This window comes from Trichosurus vulpecula, chromosome 1 (assembly GCF_011100635.1).
Source record: "Trichosurus vulpecula isolate mTriVul1 chromosome 1, mTriVul1.pri, whole genome shotgun sequence".
NCBI classification, from domain to species: Eukaryota; Metazoa; Chordata; class Mammalia; order Diprotodontia; family Phalangeridae; genus Trichosurus; species Trichosurus vulpecula.
Window position 1 is genome coordinate 236,273,205 of NC_050573.1, and position 18,172 is coordinate 236,291,376.

Consider the following 18,172-nt stretch of genomic DNA (forward strand, 5'->3'; position numbering starts at 1 on the left):
TAAAATTCCAAAGGCTGTTGAGTCCACACCTGTGCCTGAATAAGAATCCCCCCTAGAACTTATCTGACAAGTGGTCATCCATCCAGCCTTTGCTTGAAGACCTCCAGTGAGTGGGAATTTACTATATCCCAGGGCAGTCCTTTGACCTTTTTGGATAGCTCTAATTGTTAGGAAATTTTTCTTTACATTGAATCTAATTTTGTTTTCTCTGCAACTTTTATCCATTTCTTCTTGTTCTGATATTTAAGGTAAGAACTAGGCGGAATAAATTTATTGCTTTTTCATATGCTGTCCAGTCAAATGCCTGAAGCCAGCTATAATGTTCTCATTCCCCTCCCCTCTTATCCTCCCCCCAGTCCTCTCCAAGCTAAACAACCCCAATTCTTTCAACCAGTCTTCTTGTGACATGATCTAAAGGCCCTTCACCATCTGGTTGTTTTAATCATTTTGTTAAGCATTTCTCATTTTAATCTGGTTAGATTCTGATTAGGAGTCTTAACGCTTCTGGTCCACATTATATATGCCTTTCTAAAACATGACACCCAGAACTGAACACAGTACTCTGGATGTACTCTGATCCATGGCACACAGTACAGCAGTATTATCACAGCCCCAGCCCTAAACACTATGCTTCTCTTAGTGCCCCCTTAGGTTGCATTCAATTTTCTAGCTATCATATCACATTTGGCTCATGTTGAGCTGTTAATCCACTTAGGATATTACAAAGTCTCATCTTTGATTGCCAAATGGCATTAATTAGAAAGAAATGGCAGGGGCAATTAAGTGGCACAGTGAATAGAGCATCAGCCCTGGAATCAGGATGACCTGAGTTCAAATATGGCCTCAGACACTTGACACATATTAGCTGTGTGACCCTGGGCAAGTCACTTAACCCCAACTGCCTGGCCCTCCCTCCTAGAAAGAAAGAAAGGGCAGAAAAAAAGTCCGATGCAGGTCTTCATTTTAAAGGTGTGATGTGTAATCCAGGTGTGATGTGATGAGGGTCTACACCAGGATGGTGGCAGTGTCAGGGGAGAGAAGAGGGAATATATGAGTGATATTATGGAAATAGAATCTAAGTGAATAAGTGATGGGAACATAAGCAGAATTGTTACCTCAGAATGAAAATGATCATACACTAAGCACATGTCATAATAGCAATATCCTGGCATCCATTTCTCATTGGCACTCATTACAAATGATCATTTTCAATACCTAAAAGCTCTGTAAGGGCCAGGGTATGAGTGCTCCCTTCACTGAGCCAAACTCCTCTGTAAATTAATAAATTAGCTGAAACTTGCTGTGGCCAAAAAATTCTTTCTGCTGGCCAAGTGGAAGATGAGCCACTGTGAATTTACCTAGGCTGTCCTTCAGACAAAATGCATATAATCCTATAATATCTAGACTGGGACAAACTCTAAGAATTATTTCAGATCCACTTGACTGGTTTTTCTTTCTATTTGGGACTCATTTTTGTAAGGTAAATAGACTTAAAAAAACCAAAACAAAATAAAAAACACTGTTTTTTTCTTAACTCCATGAGAGTAGAAATCTGTTCTTATCTATACTTTGCCTCTCCCCCAACCTAGCACAATGCTCATAAGCCCTTAATAAATGTTTATTGAACTGCCTTCGGCTTGAGAACAACCAGATAATCTAAGTAACTTTTAGTCGAGGCCAAGGTAGTCTTCTTGGAGGAGACCTAACAGGTTTAGGGGAAAGGTTGCAAGTTCTATAGTCAGTTGGTAAGCATTTATTAGTATTTACTGTGTCCCAGGCATTGTGGTAAGTGCTGGGGATACAAAGAAAGGCAAAAAAACCAAAAAATCCCTGCCCTCAGGGAGTACACAGTGTAACAAAAGACAACACATGCAAACAACAATGTACATACGTGATATATTCAGGGTAAATTGGAGGTAACCCCAGTTTCTATCTATAAGAGAAGCCTATGTGTATCCTTCTTCTCATTAGCTCCCATCAGAGTTTAGGAAATGCTGGGGCAGCTTTATATGCTCTTAGAAACTAAACTTTGGTTTGATTTGGTTTATTTAGGTGAAGGCTAGGGAAACATTTTGGGGGAAAAGGTATAGAGATATTTCTTTATCAAGTATTGGCTGGACCACATAGCCCCTGAAGTTTTTTATTATAGTACTCTGAGATTTATGATTCCATTATTTATCTTCAATAAGAGATATCTTCCCTCATACCCCAAGCCAGACACCAAGAAAGCTCAGCCCCTATCTCTCTTTCTCCCCATGGGGGCTATGAGATGGAGGCAGAGGAAGGTAGGCAAGGAAAGAAAGTGGTTTCTCAATTGGTACCGAAAAAACAGAGATGAGGGTCATATGTTTATGGGCTGGAAAAAATGTAATTGTCCATTTAATGCAATCCCTGTCCTCTAAACCAAACTTACCCTTCAGGCTCAACTTGTAACTTTTCTTTTTCCCTTCGAAATTCATTTTGACCTAATTTCACCTGCCTAACAATATTTATGTGTGGGAGGGGTACATGGAGTAATTTCCCTTGCTCCCCTTCTCCTATATATACTTTAGAGGAGGTGTGATAGGGGAAGGGCAACAGAGACTCCATATAGATATACATCTATAGAGATACAGATAGATAGATAGATGGATATACACACAGCTCCCCTTCCTCCCCAAATGCTCCTGCCCCCACCAAAGAAACTGAATTTAAGGGAAAGTTCTTAATTCAAACAATTGATTAACCAATCGACAGACATTTATTTATTAAGTGCTTATTACGTGCCCAGCAGGCACTCTAGAATCAACTCAGATTTTCAGATATCTTGGAGGATAGTTGAGTACTTTCAGCTTGTCTTTTCTAGAGTCTCTAATTTTTCAAAGTCCAGGATGTTCTTTAAATGCTCACACAACTATAGTAAAATATCTCAAGTCAAGTCTTCCAGTCTCAGTAAGCCTACAGGATGGAACCCATCATGGTTTCCAGATCAGTCACAGTGACTTCTTGTCACCCTGGAGATGCTATTTCATGTACAGGTACAATGAGTACTATCGCAAGCAGTAAGTTTAATTTTGGCCATCTTATCTCTCCTTTCCTGAGGTTCCATAATAGCTGACTTCTTTGGCTAGTCTGTTGCTGAGCCAAGCCCCCTGGAGACTCCCTTGGATCTGTTTTGACCCTTGAAACAGAGTCCAGTATCAAAGCAATGTTCAAGATTGCTCTGTCCTTGATTCTCTTCTGTAATATGCAACTTTCGGTATATTTGTTTCTAGTCCTGTGTTTATTCTTTCTTTTTCCATTGATAGTGTTACTAAAACTCCTACAACACTGCATAGCCTATATTGAGGGAGGATGGTGGAGTTGAAAACTCTCTGGTTTGGGGAATTAAAAGCCTTAGATTTGAGTACTTGATCTTGCTAGCTGTATGGTCCTAATCATATCACTGACCCTTTGTGAGCCTCAATTTATGTTATATGAGAATAATAATATTTTCTTAACTTGCAGGATTTGTTGTTGTTAAGGAAAACAATATAGAAAAAATATAGAGAATAATACCAACAATTCACATTTTTATAACACTTAAGAAACTTATAAGATAGAGAGTTGGCCTTTAAGTTTGGAAGTCCTGCCTTTGAGATATACTGGCCATGTGAACCTTAAGCAAGTCACTTAACCCTTCAGTGCCCAGACTGTAAATTGTAAACTTGTAAATCACAAAGCCATCTGTATGAGTAGAAGGAGTTTCCCTCACTGGGAATTCCCTAAATGGACAAAATGACAGGTTCCGTCCGTTAATACTTAAAGGTTCACAAAGTGCTTTGCCCGCAACAAACCTATAAGATAGGTCACATTTTGTTTTTGTTTTTGGTCCAGATCTGTGATTTCATCAATGTGTGGGAAACCTATTAGGAAAATGAGATTTAATGACTTGCCCATCATAGCAAAGCTGGCAGGGGTCTGGTAGTACTGGGCCTCAGGTCCTTCTGACTTAGGGCCAGTGTTCTGTCCATGACACCATGCTGTCTGAAGTTCTTCATTATAGTATTCTGAGGTTTTATGATTCTATAATTTGTCTTCAGTAAGAACTATCTTCTCTCATACCCCAAGAAAGCTCAGCCCCTATCTCTCTTCCTCCCCAGAGGAACTGTGAATAGATAGAAGCAGAAGAAGGTAGGCAGGGAAAAGAAAGGGTTCCTCAACTGGTACCAAGTTGAGGGGCATGTGTTTACAGACTGGATAAAATGTAAACTAATGTAATGTAAATGTAAAAAAAATGTAAAATAAATTGCAAAATTGTCCCTGTAATGCACCTCCATCTCCTCTAAGCCAAACCTACTCTTCAGACTCAACTTGTGACTCTTCTTTTCCTCTTCAGAATTCATCTTGACCTAATTTCACTTGCCTAGCAATATTTTTCAGTTGAGGAAGCTAAAGCGTTGAAAGTTCAAGGGAATTGCCTGTGTTGACACAGCTAATGAACTGGGCTTTGAACCCAGATCTCATAACTCTTAAATACACCACTATATCCTGGTGCCTTCTCAGCAGGGCCTATTATTTCATATGAATCCTACTTTATTAAGACAGAGATAATTCCTCCCCTCTCTCTCTTTTTCCCCCTTCTTAGTGATTAATCTTGTGGGTTGGAAACCAACTGTGACTAATGGGAGGATCTAGTTTCAACTCCTACCCTGGATTTCTCCAATAGAAAATGACTACTTCCTTACTCCATAGTTCTCAGGAATAGGAACCTAAGGAGGTCAAAGGAGGTTGTATGATTCTCTTTTCTTTTTGCAACTCACCTGCCCAATTTCCTCTACATCCATGGTCCACTTGCTCATCTGCTTGCCTGGCTCACTTTTGGAGCTGTTGTATCTGGACCCTTAGGCTGTCGAAGAGTCTAGACTGGGGCTTCTTAAACTTCTTTTGTGTCATGGCCCCTTTGTTAGTCTGGTAAAGCCTGCAGATGGACCCCTTCTCAGAATAATGTTTTTATATGCATAGGTTTACAAAGGAAACTAAATATACTGAAATGTTGCTGTTGTCCTGACTCTTCTTGACTCAAGTTGGGGTTTTCTTGGCAAAGATATTAGAGTAGTTTGCCATTTCCTCCTCCAGCTCATTTTACAGATGAGGAAACTGAGGCAAACAGGAGTAAGTGACTTGCCCAGGGTCATACAGCTAGTAAGTGTCTGAAGCTAGATTTGAACTCAGGTCCTCCTGACTCCCAGGCTAACACTCTACCCACTGTGTCACCTGGCTTCCCCAAATATATTGAAATACAGTTATGAACATATGAAAAAAATACAAATTAATATATCTCCTTGAAATATTCACCAGTCCCATGGTGGCCCATTGGCTTCCTAGGTTAAAGGTACTCCCTGGGTACATGGAGGTCCCCTCCCTAGATGACAAAAATACAGGAAATGGAATCTAGGAAGTACTTCCTTTGATAGCCTAATATAGAGAACAATGTTGTTCAGTAAGCTGTGAAAATTAACAAAATGTTTATCTAAAGCTTTAGGTATCTAGTTAGAGGAAAGAGCACCTGGGTCCAAGTCTCAGATCTGACCCTGTTGTTAGCTTTTTGTCCATGGGAAAGTCATTATGAACCTCAGTTTCCTTGTCCATACAATGGGGTATAAGATCATGTGCTCCCTACCTCACAGGGTTGTTGTGAGGCAAGTGTGAGATAAATGTTAGCTACCCAGGCATACTCAGGTAAGGTACCCAGGCATAACTTCAATATACTCAGCAACTGCAATCCATATTTGAATTTAAAATGACAAAAAGAGGAGAAAACACAAAGAAAATGAGAAGAGATTCCTCCAGTAGCAACCAGATTGAGCCACTGTCAATCACGATAGGAAAGGATGTGCAGGAGCCCTTGCCAGGGAGTCCCCTTAGCCTGAACTGTTCCAGCTGGAAATCAGCTTGCAGAGTTGCACCAGGTTTCCCCACTCAAAGCTGTAAGGCAACTATTAAAACACTGTGAATTATTTTGGAACCAAGGTTGCAACCAGCTTAAGTTTCATTATGGTAATTCATCAAATAAGGCAAAAGAGCTGACAGTTTGTCTACAGCTCCATGCTCACTGGAGTAAAGCCTGCCTGGGAGACTTTCCCAGACACTAGTATAGGTCATCAGAAACTGACGATCTCAGCCAATCGAGGGCGTCTGGTCACCTTACTTGAAATCATCCAGGCTTTGTTCCTTTCTTTTTTCTTTTCTGGCCAGAGTCAAGTCTGGCTCTCACGACAGGCACACCCATTGTGAGCAAGCATATTTTTACTGTCCTAGATAACATTTCTGCCGCTGTTAGGCTTTAGGGAAAGGGAAACAGAGAGGCCTCAGTGAATACAGAAGCAAGCTGTCCCAGAGCAATCCTGACTCGTGAGCAGCCATTAAAGTCAAAGCGGATAAACACGCTAGAAACAAAATGAACAGTTATGGAAAACTGGTCTAGAGTGGTGGAAGAGAAAACCTTCAGAGGAGGTTCTTTTAACTTCATCATGCAGTCATGGGATCATCGATTTAGAGCTAGAAGGAGCCTTAGAGGTTATGGTTATTGGGCCATATATATTGGGTATCATATTGGATAAGTCTCTTAATCTTGTTTGCCTCAGTTTCCTCATCTTTAAAATGATACCCTATATAGGGGTAATATTGGGTATACTGGGTCAATATAATATATACTGAGAACATATTTTGACAGCCTTTATTCTACTTCCATGGAAATGCAGAAAACAATAAAGATTTCTCAGTAGTCCATAAACAATCAATATAATTCTACCTCTTCAGAGGATCCCTTTGGTACAGAAACTACCTAGGGATTATTAGCAAGGTAACCCTTGACAATCCAGCTAACCATATTTTGTTGTTGTTCAGTCATTTCACCTGAGTCCAAAGCCATTTGGGGTTTTCTTGGCAAAGATTTGCCAACGTTTGCCATTTCCTTCTCCAGCTCATTTTACAAATGAAGAAACTGAGACAAACAGGGTTAAGTGACTTGCCCAGGGTCACACAGCTAGTAAGTGCCTAAGGCAGCATTTGAACTCAGGTTTTCCTGACTCCAGGCCCTTCCCTCTAACCACTGCACCACCTAGCTGCTCCTTAACTTACAGATGAGAACATTTAGGCCCAAAGAGGTTAAGGAACTTGCCCAGGGTCACATGGCCAGTAGTGTCTGACGTTGGAGTTGAACCCAAGAATTTCTGACCACAAGGCCTGCCCTCAATGGTTTACAAAGCATTTTCCTCACAATAATCCTGTGATATAGGTAATAAAAAAATTATTATCTCCATTTTTCATGTAATAATTAGATTCCCAAGCTGTGGCCTTGGACAGATCAAACTTTGGGGATTTGGGGATCAGCCATCTAAATAATAATAATTCTTTGGCTTGCATTGCTCCCCATCCCCAAGTTTGCCTCAAAAAATCTCAGAATGTAGCTTGAATATGGCTTGTGAATAGGTCTTCTCAGATGTGGGTAAAAGGGTCCCCAGAGCCATACAAAGCTTTCAAGGAACATATATTGAGAACATATATTGACAGCTTTATTCTGCTTCCATGGAAATGTGGAAAACAATAAAGATTTCCCAGTTGTCCATAAACAATCAATATAATTCTACCCCTTCAGAGGATCCCTTTGATACCAAAACTACCTAGGGATTATTAGCAAGTTAACCCTTGACAATCTAGCTAGCCGGCTTCCATCCTATCACTTCATCTTAGGGTACTACCTTGAGAGATTAGACCTCTCTAGGGAGGGAAATCCACTTGATTTTGTTAGAAAGTTGTTCTGGTGAGTGCCACTTCTTTCTCAGAGATCCATAGTGACATCCAGCTTTATGGTGCTACCTTGAGGGCTTGTATGCTTGTTCAGAAAGGATTATTAGAGGTAAGGTCCTTTACCATCAGACCTGCACTGTCCGAATAACTCATGTTAATAGCAGAGATCAAAGTTCACATCTTTTGTTCTCCCGTATCATGGTTTATCTTCCACTGTTGCCCCTTCAGCTTTAGGGGTGGCATTAATTCTCTTTCAAAGAGACTGACGTTGCACAAGTATTCTTCTTCTCTCTCTATAAGGCTGGGTCCCAAAACTTTACAACTTGACGTTGCTACTGAGTCAGGTACAAGGTTGGTACTGGTCTTTGCTTGCTAGAAGGCTGGATTGGGAGGAATCACACTGTCCAGCATCCTCACTCCTTCAAATATTCAAGAAACTGAGACTCAAGAATTCTCAATTGTTCTCCCAAAAGCTGGAGTTCAAGGATACTCACTCATGTCCCACCGTTTGGGCCATGCGGTTTCCCCTCTCCCTGGAGGTCACGATGCCTCCAACACTGCCTCTCCAGGGTCCAGGCATTCAGAATTTAGGGACTCAGAATCCGTCTCTGGGGCTGAGGTGAGAAATGACCAATGGCCATTGCTTGGGTATTCCCCTGGGACCAAAGTCCACTTTCAGGTCTCTGGCCTATCAACTCTATTTAGAACAGGAAAAATAAAAAAAGGACTGAGTCTATAAGTCACCTCAGACCGTGGATGAAGAAGTTAATCTTTTCCTTATGTTCAATTTATTTTAAAAATGCTTGTTAGTGTTTACTGTGTGTTAGACCCTAGGAACATAAAGACAGATATGAAATAGACTGTATTCTCAAGAAGTTTATCATCTCCTGGGGAGAAAAGACATGTACACAAATAATAATGAAAAATATGACAAGTACAAAGGAGAAGTCCAGACAAAATTCTATAAGAAATTTGTAGAGGAAGAGGTGTTGTGGAGCAGGAGAGTGAGGGAAGAAGAGAAAGCTTTGTGGAGGAGGAGGGGGTGTCCAACTTGGACCCTGAAGGAAGGCAGGAACTTCAACAGTCAGAGTCTAAAAAGGCAGAACATTCCAGAATGTGGAACAGAAGGGGAAAAGAAGGGAAAAAGCATTTATGAAGCACATCTACAATGTGCTAAATGCTTTACAAACATTAGCTCATTTGATTTTCACGATTCTGGGAGACAGATGCTGTTAAATTATCCCCATTTTACCGATGAAGAAACTGAGACAAACAGAGGTTAAGAGACTCACCCAGGGTTACACAGCTAGTAAGTGTCTGGGGCCTCATTTGAACCAGACTTGGCCCTCTATCCGCTGAGCCAACTAGCTACATCAGAGAATGAGCAAAAGCACAGAGATGGGACTAGAAAGGATGGGGTGGGTGAATATTAACAGACAATATATGAAAAGGAATAGAATGTGATAAGGCTGAATCGGCAAGTCGGAACAACATTTATGGAGGGCTTCGAAAGTCAGGACAAAAAGGTTCATAATTTATTCAGTAGGTAGTGGGGAGTCATTCAGACTTTGTGAGTAGGGGGATAATGTAATTAGAGCAGTGCGAAGGAGGAATTAGTGAGGGTAATATAAACTGGAGACAGGTTAGGAGGTGATGACAGTAGGCGCCTCATATAGTATATTGTAAAGAAAAAGGTAACCCTGACTCCCATCTCTATAAATTCATGAAACATGTCTTAAATTCTCTTGTAACTACCCTCCCCAAGAACACTTCAAATTAGGAGTGTGTTTCTCAGAATGTTCTAATGTGCTCTTTTCTCCCCGCCATCTTTCTTTCTTTTGTAAGTTTTATGTTTGGGTTGGGAGGAAGGAAGCCTTGTGGCTTTTCCCCTTCCTTCCTGGCAGTTGGGATCTGTTCTGAATGGCCTAGTGGCTGGACTCCAGCAGAGGCAGCTGTTACATAGTATACCCTGTGGTGGCCAGGGCCTCTGAGACAATATGAGCTACCAGGAGACTCTCAGCCCAGCTCATCTCAATGCCTGAGCATGACTTTAGCTTGAACTTAATAAATGCTCGTTCACTGACTGACTGTTCAGAGGTTCGTCTCTTTTGGGATGGCATGAAAAACTACTATTTTCCACCCAGCACATGGGAAAGCAGACATCTCATGTTAACACCAGAACTGGTGTGTGCCTGGGGTTAGAGTGGTGGGTTGATAGTGTAGGGCATTTTTAAAAAGCTTCTCACATGCTCTTTCCTGACAATTCTGCTATCTGAGCTTTGGAAATAACCTGAAGGACATGGAGGGGGTCTGGTGAGTGGTAAGAGGCACTTTCAGCCAGTGCTATTTTTGTTGTTCCAGCAAAATTTTGTTAGATCCAATAATAAACACTTTAAATCCAGTCCCATAGTCAAAAAACTATTGTCTCCATCTTTTGCTAACTTCAAGGTTGGAAAAGCTCTTTTTCCTCAAGAAATACACATGTATGATAGGGACTGTGTCTTTCTCACATTTTCTTTAGCATCAAAATAAGGAGTATCTTTGTAATTGAAACCAAACGCCAATACTCCCATTGTATTGTAGGGATGGGGGCATGTGAGTATGTGTATGTGGGGGAGTATTTCTGAAGTTGTTTTTTCCTTCTGTTGATCACAGCATAACTGCCTCTTTGGTTCGCCAGACTAAATCTCTGCCGTGAAGCCAAACCTATAATGACCGTTGTATGTTTACTTTCTTTTCAGTTCTAGGGAAAATCCGGACCGCAGTAGGCAGTGCCCAACTTCTCATGGCCCAGAAATTCTACCAGTTCAGAGAACTGTGTGAAGAAAACCTGGTATGTAATACTCTCTTGTAGCTATTATGGCAAGGCTGACACTGCTGGGAAGATTTCAGTGATGAATCAAGGTCCCTCTGACTGTGGATTAAGTGGAAGGTCATTTCTGAAGTTTCCTACCTGGAGTAAAAAATTTTGTGTTGATCCTTGCTTCTTGCCTTCTGTTGCTAAAGATTTTCCATTGGCTTTTGTTCAACTGTCTTTGGGGTATTTCAAATATAAGAGAAAATGGCCTGGTCCCTTAGGAGAAGAGCAATGATGCTAAAAGCAGGCAAGGAAGCCTAGAAAGGAGTGATGGAGATACAATTCATTCACAATTTTGCCCACTTCAGACAAAGCCACTCCCTCCCTCCCCTTGTTAATTGCTCTTGGGAGTTTGACACAGATGTTTAAAACCAGTCAGTGCTCTTTAGAGTTATTGGAGCTTACTCCGCTGTCCATGTATTACATAACTAATTTCAGAGGTCAGAGATTAGTTATGTAATATAACTATTCCCTTGAACCACAAGAATGGTTCACCCAAAATTTTGACTCAAAAAGGTATGGTAAAGCTCTGCCTCACATCTATCCCTGAGAAGACGATGTAATGAAACAAGCTCTCAACTTAGAGTCAGAGAGATCTTAGCTTTACATCCTGCTTCCTGGTTATGAACAGAGGTGAGTAACCACTCAGCCCCTCAGTTCCCCCATGTGTAAAACAGAAATGGGAAGGGTGGGCCCAGAAGCTGCGATTCATCAGAGAAAAGCAAGACTGGTGTGGAAACTCCCTCCACCGAAGCAGATCAACCATACATCTATAACTTATGCCATGGAGAGTTGCCTCAGAGACAGATGTTAAGTGACCTGCTGTGGTGACACAGCTAATAGGCACCATCTTCCTACAATCCCAGAATTACAGAATGTTAGTGGGCATGCATCAGATGCAAGACTGGAAGGCATGTCTTCTCTACTGTAACAACATTCCATGTTATGTTGCCTCCTTAAAAATAAAGATAATAATACTTATGCTCTCTTCCTCAGGGGATGTTGGGAGGAAAATGCTTTATAAACCCTAAAGTGACAAAAAATACAAGTTGTTGTTTTTAACAACAGTTCCTTTTTCTACAAGCAAATTATACAAGGATAACTTCCTCAAATTTCTTTGGACAGTTCTGAAAAGCTGGACAAAGTAGATAAAAAGAAAAATATACAGAAAAGAAGAAAAGCTTATATTACACAGCCAACACTATTATCTGGTGATGAGGAAAACATGGATTATTGAAATCTGCCCAGTGACAAAGCAGAGAGTTACACCCTCCCATACCAAACTTTCATAAAAACTGCTAACAAGGAAACAAACTGCTAACAAGGTTTTGATCTGGGTAAAATTGTAAATAAGGGAAAGTTTGTACTTTATGGCCTTGTCCTTCCCTTCTTCACTTCCCTGTCTCGTTTTGACGTCACCCCTTACTTCTGAAGGAATCAGTCTACCTTTCCTCACCCAGATCCCAGGAAAAACTCCTCTGGTCCCCATCCCTTTGGGGGAAGAGAAAGGGGATCCTCTTTTGAGATTTTCCATGATAGAGAGCAATGGGTTTAATCAAATCTCTGCTATTAAGGGAGTTTGTTAATATATAACCCTGCTGAATCAGAAATTCCGAAATAATCTGTCAAAGAAGGCTGCTAATACTAGGACTTTCAGATGACTGGACATGGGCTGGTGGGGAAAATATTTGAGGGTTGGTGGGAGAGTCGTTGGTGATAGTCCTACCAGGGGACACACTGAGTTTCAATTCTTTTTTTCACCTTTGTTCATTTTAGTGGGGATTGGAAGCACCAATGAGCTGACTAAGAGTGGCAGCAAGAGGTAGATAAGCAGGAACTAAAACAAAACAAAAAACAGTGATAAAAGGGGTTTATTTGTTTGCTCAGTTAGCTTGCATGGGCCCCACATATCCTCTCCTTGTCATGGCCTTCAGATTTTTGTATTGTACAGAAAAGCTGCATTAACCTTTCTGTGTATACAACCCTAATCTCTCCTCTGTACTTCAGGCCTCAATGTCCAAATGATTGCGGAACATTTCCATGTTCCTATTAATACATCAAACTCAGAATTTACAAAAGTGCACCCAGGTTCACTAACCTATCTCCTCCTAGCTTCCTTACCTATTTGGATGGCTCCCAGCTAGCCAGGCTCAAGACTTCATCTTCACTTCCACACCCTCCCCGTCATTACCAATCAGTGGCAAAGTCCTATTGATCCTACCATTACAATGTCTCTCACATTGAGCACCTTTCCACACATGCCGTCACCATCAACCTCAGCACCTCAACCCCTCTAGCCTAGGTTATTGGAATAGTGTCCTAATTATTCTCCCTGCCTCCATCTTTGCTCCTTATCAGACACACAGCTACCAAAATAATCTTCCTTAAGGCACAGGTTTCACTCTGCCACTCCTCTCCTCAAAAACTTCAGTGGCTCACTACTGCAGATGGGATAAAGTTCATTTTCTCTAGCTCCCTTATACAGGCTCCCATGTATCTTCCTAGCCTTATATCACTTTCTTCCTCTTTATGCAAAATCTCAGAATCCCAGGGTTGAAAAGACTCTCTCAGAGACCATCTAGTCAAACTCATGCTTGCTCATCTAAGGCTTTGCTTGAAGACTAACCGGTTCATTCTAATTTTGGAAAGCATTTAATTATTAGCAAGTTTTTCTTGACATCTAGGCTACATCTTTCTTTCTTCCTCTTTAACACTTCAGCCCTACTTCTGCTTCCAAGGGCCAACAAGAAGAGTTAATCCTTCCAGCTCTCCAGCCTCTGAGGAATGCTATAATCTACAATCCTTTGAATTTTGAAGTTTGTCAAAGTGTTATCATGAGTTTATTTGACTCAACGCTGTTAAAAATGACACAGGGAGCTATTATTTCACAAAAAAAATACAGAATTTTAACATCGGAGGAGACCTCAGTGGCTGTTTAGGTCAACCCCCCTACCAGAAAATGAATACCCACTTAGAACATACCTAACAAGTGGTCATCCAAGCCTGTGTTTGAATATTTCCATCTTTCTAACTTCTCTTCTCAAGGCTAACCTCATTCAGTTCCATCAGTGCCTTGGATGGCACAGCCTTGATCCTCTTAACAATTTGGTTTGCCCTTCTCTGGATACACATCAATTTGTCATTGTGCTTCCTGAAATGAGGCAGTATTGAATACCATCCTCCATCTGTGGTCTGGAGAGGGCAGAGTTCACCATCCCTGTCAAGCTGAACTATTGGCTGTTCCTGAATTTGACCTACCTCCCCCTGCTGTCCATGCATCTGTCCAGGCTCTTCTCATAGGCCTGGAAGGTGGCCTTTCTTAATTTTCATTTTCTAGAATACTTTTCTTCCTTCAGGGCTTAGTTCCAGGGCCATCAAAGCAATAATAACAAGGATAAATAGCTACCATTTATGTAGCTCCTACTACATGCCAGGCATTGTGCTAAACACTTTACAAATATTGCCTCATTTAATCCTCACAACAGCCCTGAGAGGTAGGTGCTATTATTACCCTCACTTTACAGATGAGGAAACTGAGGCAAATGGAGGTTTGAAGTGACTTGCCCAGGTCACATAAAAGTAGCTAAGGCTGGATTTGGACTTGGGTCTTTTTGACTCCAGACCCCATGCTTGATCCACTTCACCATATAAAAGGCAAAAGAGCAATTGATTCCCAGTCCTGTCATTGCTCCTATATGACTTTGAGGAAAGTCATTTAATGTCTTTGAGCCTCAGTTCTCAATCTGGTAAAAGTGAGAGGGTTGGGCTAGGGTCACACTCTAAGGTATCTTTCAGCTTTAAATCTACAATTCTTTGAATTTTGAAGAGTTTGTCAAAGTGTTATCACAAGTTTATTTGAATCAACACTGTTAAAAATGACACAGGGAGCTATTATTTCACAAAAAAAATACAGAATTTTGACATTAGAGGAGACCTCAGTGGCCATTTAGGTCAACCCCCTACCAGAAAATGAATACCCACTTAGAACATACCTGACAAGTGGTCATCCAAGCCTGTGTTTGAATACTTCCAACAAGGGAAGCTGACTGCCTCTTGAGGCAATGCATTTCACTTTTGGGCAACTCTAATTGTTAAGAAAAAGCCTGATGTCAGGCCTCAGTTTGCTTCTTTGCAGTTTCTACCTTTTGCTGAGGTACTGTCCTCTGTAGCCAACAAGATACATTTATAGACTCTCCTCCACATGTCAGTCCTTTAAATACTTGAAGATAATTATATCTTCCCTGAGTTTTTTCTTCTTCAGGCTATATATCCCCAGTTCCTTCAGCCAAACTTCATATGGAATCAATTAAAATTCCTTTGCCTCCTCTGGATGTTCTTGAGTCTATCAGTGTCCTTAATCTGTGATGTCTAGAACTGAGCACGATGCTCTGCAGGGAGTCTGACCAGGACAGAGGAACAATCACCACCTCCTTATTCCTGGAAGCTGTGGTTCTTCTTGTAGCCCAAGGTCCCGTGAAATCTTTCATGAAGGCTTCCTTGTTCTTTCTTGTTTTAAGTATCCTCTCCCTTCTCAGACTTTCACAGAGCAATTTTTCTGGACAGTTCCTTTCCTCCACTTTATCTGTATACATTTCAAATCTCTCCAGTAAACTATATGTTCCTCGAGGGTAGTGACTCTCATTTCCTGGTACACTGCCATGTACCTAGGAATTTGCATGCTGCCTTGCGCATAATGTTTGTTGATTATAAAGTGGGTCAGATCTGGGAACCAGGAAAGAAAAAATCGTTCAGCCCTCTCTGAGCTCTGATTCTGAGGAGGAGGAGAACAATAACAGTGTTACTTTATATTTATATGATTCTTTATACTTCTAAAAGCACAGACTAAATTATTAGATCTCAGAGGACGAGAATTGCCTGTTAAAAATTCCTTTTCTCTACAGAAATCAATTTCTGCTTCCTCTTCCCCACTCTCAGTTTCCAAATATTTGTTGGATTAAGGGATTTTATTTCATTGGATACCAGGTAACATCCTGATTCAATTACTGTAGTCAAGTTGCTTACATACTTTTTTTTGCTACCAGTTTTCTTATCTGTGAAAGATTCCTCCCAAGTCTTTTACAAGATATTTGAGGGTAGACAGGTAGGAATAAAATATATATATCTAACCTTTTTGGTGAGCAGGGGATAATTTCTTCATGTTGTTGTGGTACATGGGCTTTTGGGAACCATTGAAGCAAAAGCAAGAGGAAATGGTGGTGTTAGTAGTCTGTCAGAAAACTATAGTTTGAGCTAAGAATAATTTTCATATTGTTAAATAAAGTTTTATTGCATTTCAAAAAAAATTTAAAAAAAAACAGTTTTAGCTTACAGGCCATACAGAAACAGGTAGAGGCCGGATATGGTGTATAGGCTGTAGTTTGTCAACATTTTGTTTAAAAAAATAGTCTCAATCTTTAATGTCCCTGTGTATATTTATAATACTCATCCACATTGTATTTTTTTACATTGTATCATATTTTTTTCCAGATCTGTGGTTTCATTGATGTAGGGAACAATTCCTATACTGAATGAAGTGAAGAACTTCTCCTACCCATGCGGTTGGAACCTTCTCTAATATCGTTATTCTGTTACCACCGTCTCAATCCTTATTTGTCTTCCTAAAGGCTTGTCTGTTCTATTAGTCGGAGCAAAGGGGCAAAGGGCTGTATGTCCCATGGGGAGACTGCAAATATAATAATGAAGGTTTTACTGATCTCCAGAATGGGAACTATTTAGTATTTATTTCCTCAGTAGGCTATGGCCCATTAATATGAAGTGATGGAGATATCTACTTAAAAGTCATCAGCATTTGTAACTCAAACTCTTGTGAAAAACAATACTGTAAACTAAATATATTAAATAAATTCTTAAAAAAATGAAAAAAAATGAAAAAAGAATTAAAAAAGTCATCAGCCTTCTCTGAATCAGATTTGGCAAATAATTTTCATGAGTCTTAGTCCTTAAACTCATATGGATTGTAGAACAAATTTTTATTACTTGAACTCAATTGTAATTAGATGGGATTTTTATCTTGTCAAGGGTTCACAGAATTTAAAATATATTTGCAAAGTTTAGAATCTATCTCTACATTTAACTCCATTTAACTGTAGAAAACGTCAATAACAATATAATGTGTATTGAAGCTTATACTGCCCTCCCCTCTACACCCCCCCCACTCTCATTCTCATAATCACTCCAATGGAGTGATTATAACTTGAGAGTTCCTTTCCAGTGATGCAATTTCCATTCATCCATACCTGCCCATCTTGTGCATCTCTTGGCCATATTCTCTAAAAAGTTCTGCAAACGGCTTCTTCTGATGCCCTATAATGGTTTGAAAGTCCCGCTGGGTTCTAAAATCCTACATTAGTTGCATGTAAGTGCTGTCTGGTAACCAACTGAGTCTATTTTCTATGGCCCAACCTAGATAACTACAGAGAGGCACATCACCAATATGTTGGTTACTTTTTTTTTTTTGGTCAAGACCACTCAGGAAACAAAAAAATTTTTAAAGGACCTCAGTTCTTTACAATTCCCTTCTGCTTCTGTAGAATTGATAGCAAAGTGGTGGGAAAGGGGTAGAATATTCTAAGAATCACACAATTTTTAGACTGTCAATAAATTTTAATTTGACTGTTGGTACTCTAAATGTGAGCTCCGTATCCAATGAGTGGACATATTGGTGAAGGAGGTGAATCATAAAACACACACACACACACACACATACACACATGATTTTTAAAAGACATTTACTGATAGAGATGGTACATATATACACTTTCAGAGCCAACCCTACATTAGTGATGGAGGGAGGGGACCAAATTCTTTCCTGCAAGCCTGTATAGGTGTTCAGCTCCCTAGCACTTGTAGAATCGGCACTGGGGGGGTCACTGAGCACTGGGGTTTAGTTTGAAAAATACAAACTCACTCCTGCCTATCAGGTCACCACCAGATGTAAGGTTTTGCTTTACATCTGGGAGCTGGAATGACTAAACAGCCCTAAGTAGAGTACCTGGCATATGTTCATGTTCTCTTCCAGTCCTCTTTGTCTGCTTAACCTGCCTGTATCACAGGCAGCAGTTTATAAGGAGCTAAAGGCAACATCAGGTTTTGGTACATGTCTTACCTTCGATTGACCTGGTATATTAAACTCATTATACTTCAAAAGGGTATTCTGATTTTCACAAAACCTTAGACCACTTTTCTGAAATACCCACTGACTAATGTCTGGTTGTCTAATTATATATCTGTTCATATGATATCTAATTATATATCTATTTATGTATCTGTTTATATCCTATATGTTTATAGTCTTATGGACTATGGGTTGCATTTTTTAACAGTGCTGATCACACCCTATCTGTGCATTCCCCTACCCATTCAACTGTTCTCCAAGGTCACCATTGCAGGGGATTCCTCTGGAGAATTTTCTCTAAATTTCCTGACTGTCAAAAAACGATTGAAGCATGGCTGCACGCTGGTTTTGCCTTCAGTTGTCTGGATGAATATATACACTTACCATATTAGTTAATTAAAATTATTTTT

At 40.3% G+C, this 18,172-nt stretch overlaps 1 protein-coding gene across 4 annotated transcripts in view; it reads left to right on the forward strand.

The window, feature by feature from the left end:
• Window positions 1-18,172, forward strand: part of DLGAP1 (DLG associated protein 1) — a 431,939-nt gene that overhangs the window by 409,163 nt on the left and 4,604 nt on the right. For all 4 annotated transcript variants that reach the window (XM_036762199.1, XM_036762200.1, XM_036762201.1 and 1 more), the window contains exon 9: window positions 10,512-10,603. In XM_036762199.1, coding sequence (XP_036618094.1) covers window positions 10,512-10,603 — 92 coding nt within the window. The remainder of the gene's footprint in view (window positions 1-10,511; window positions 10,604-18,172) is intronic.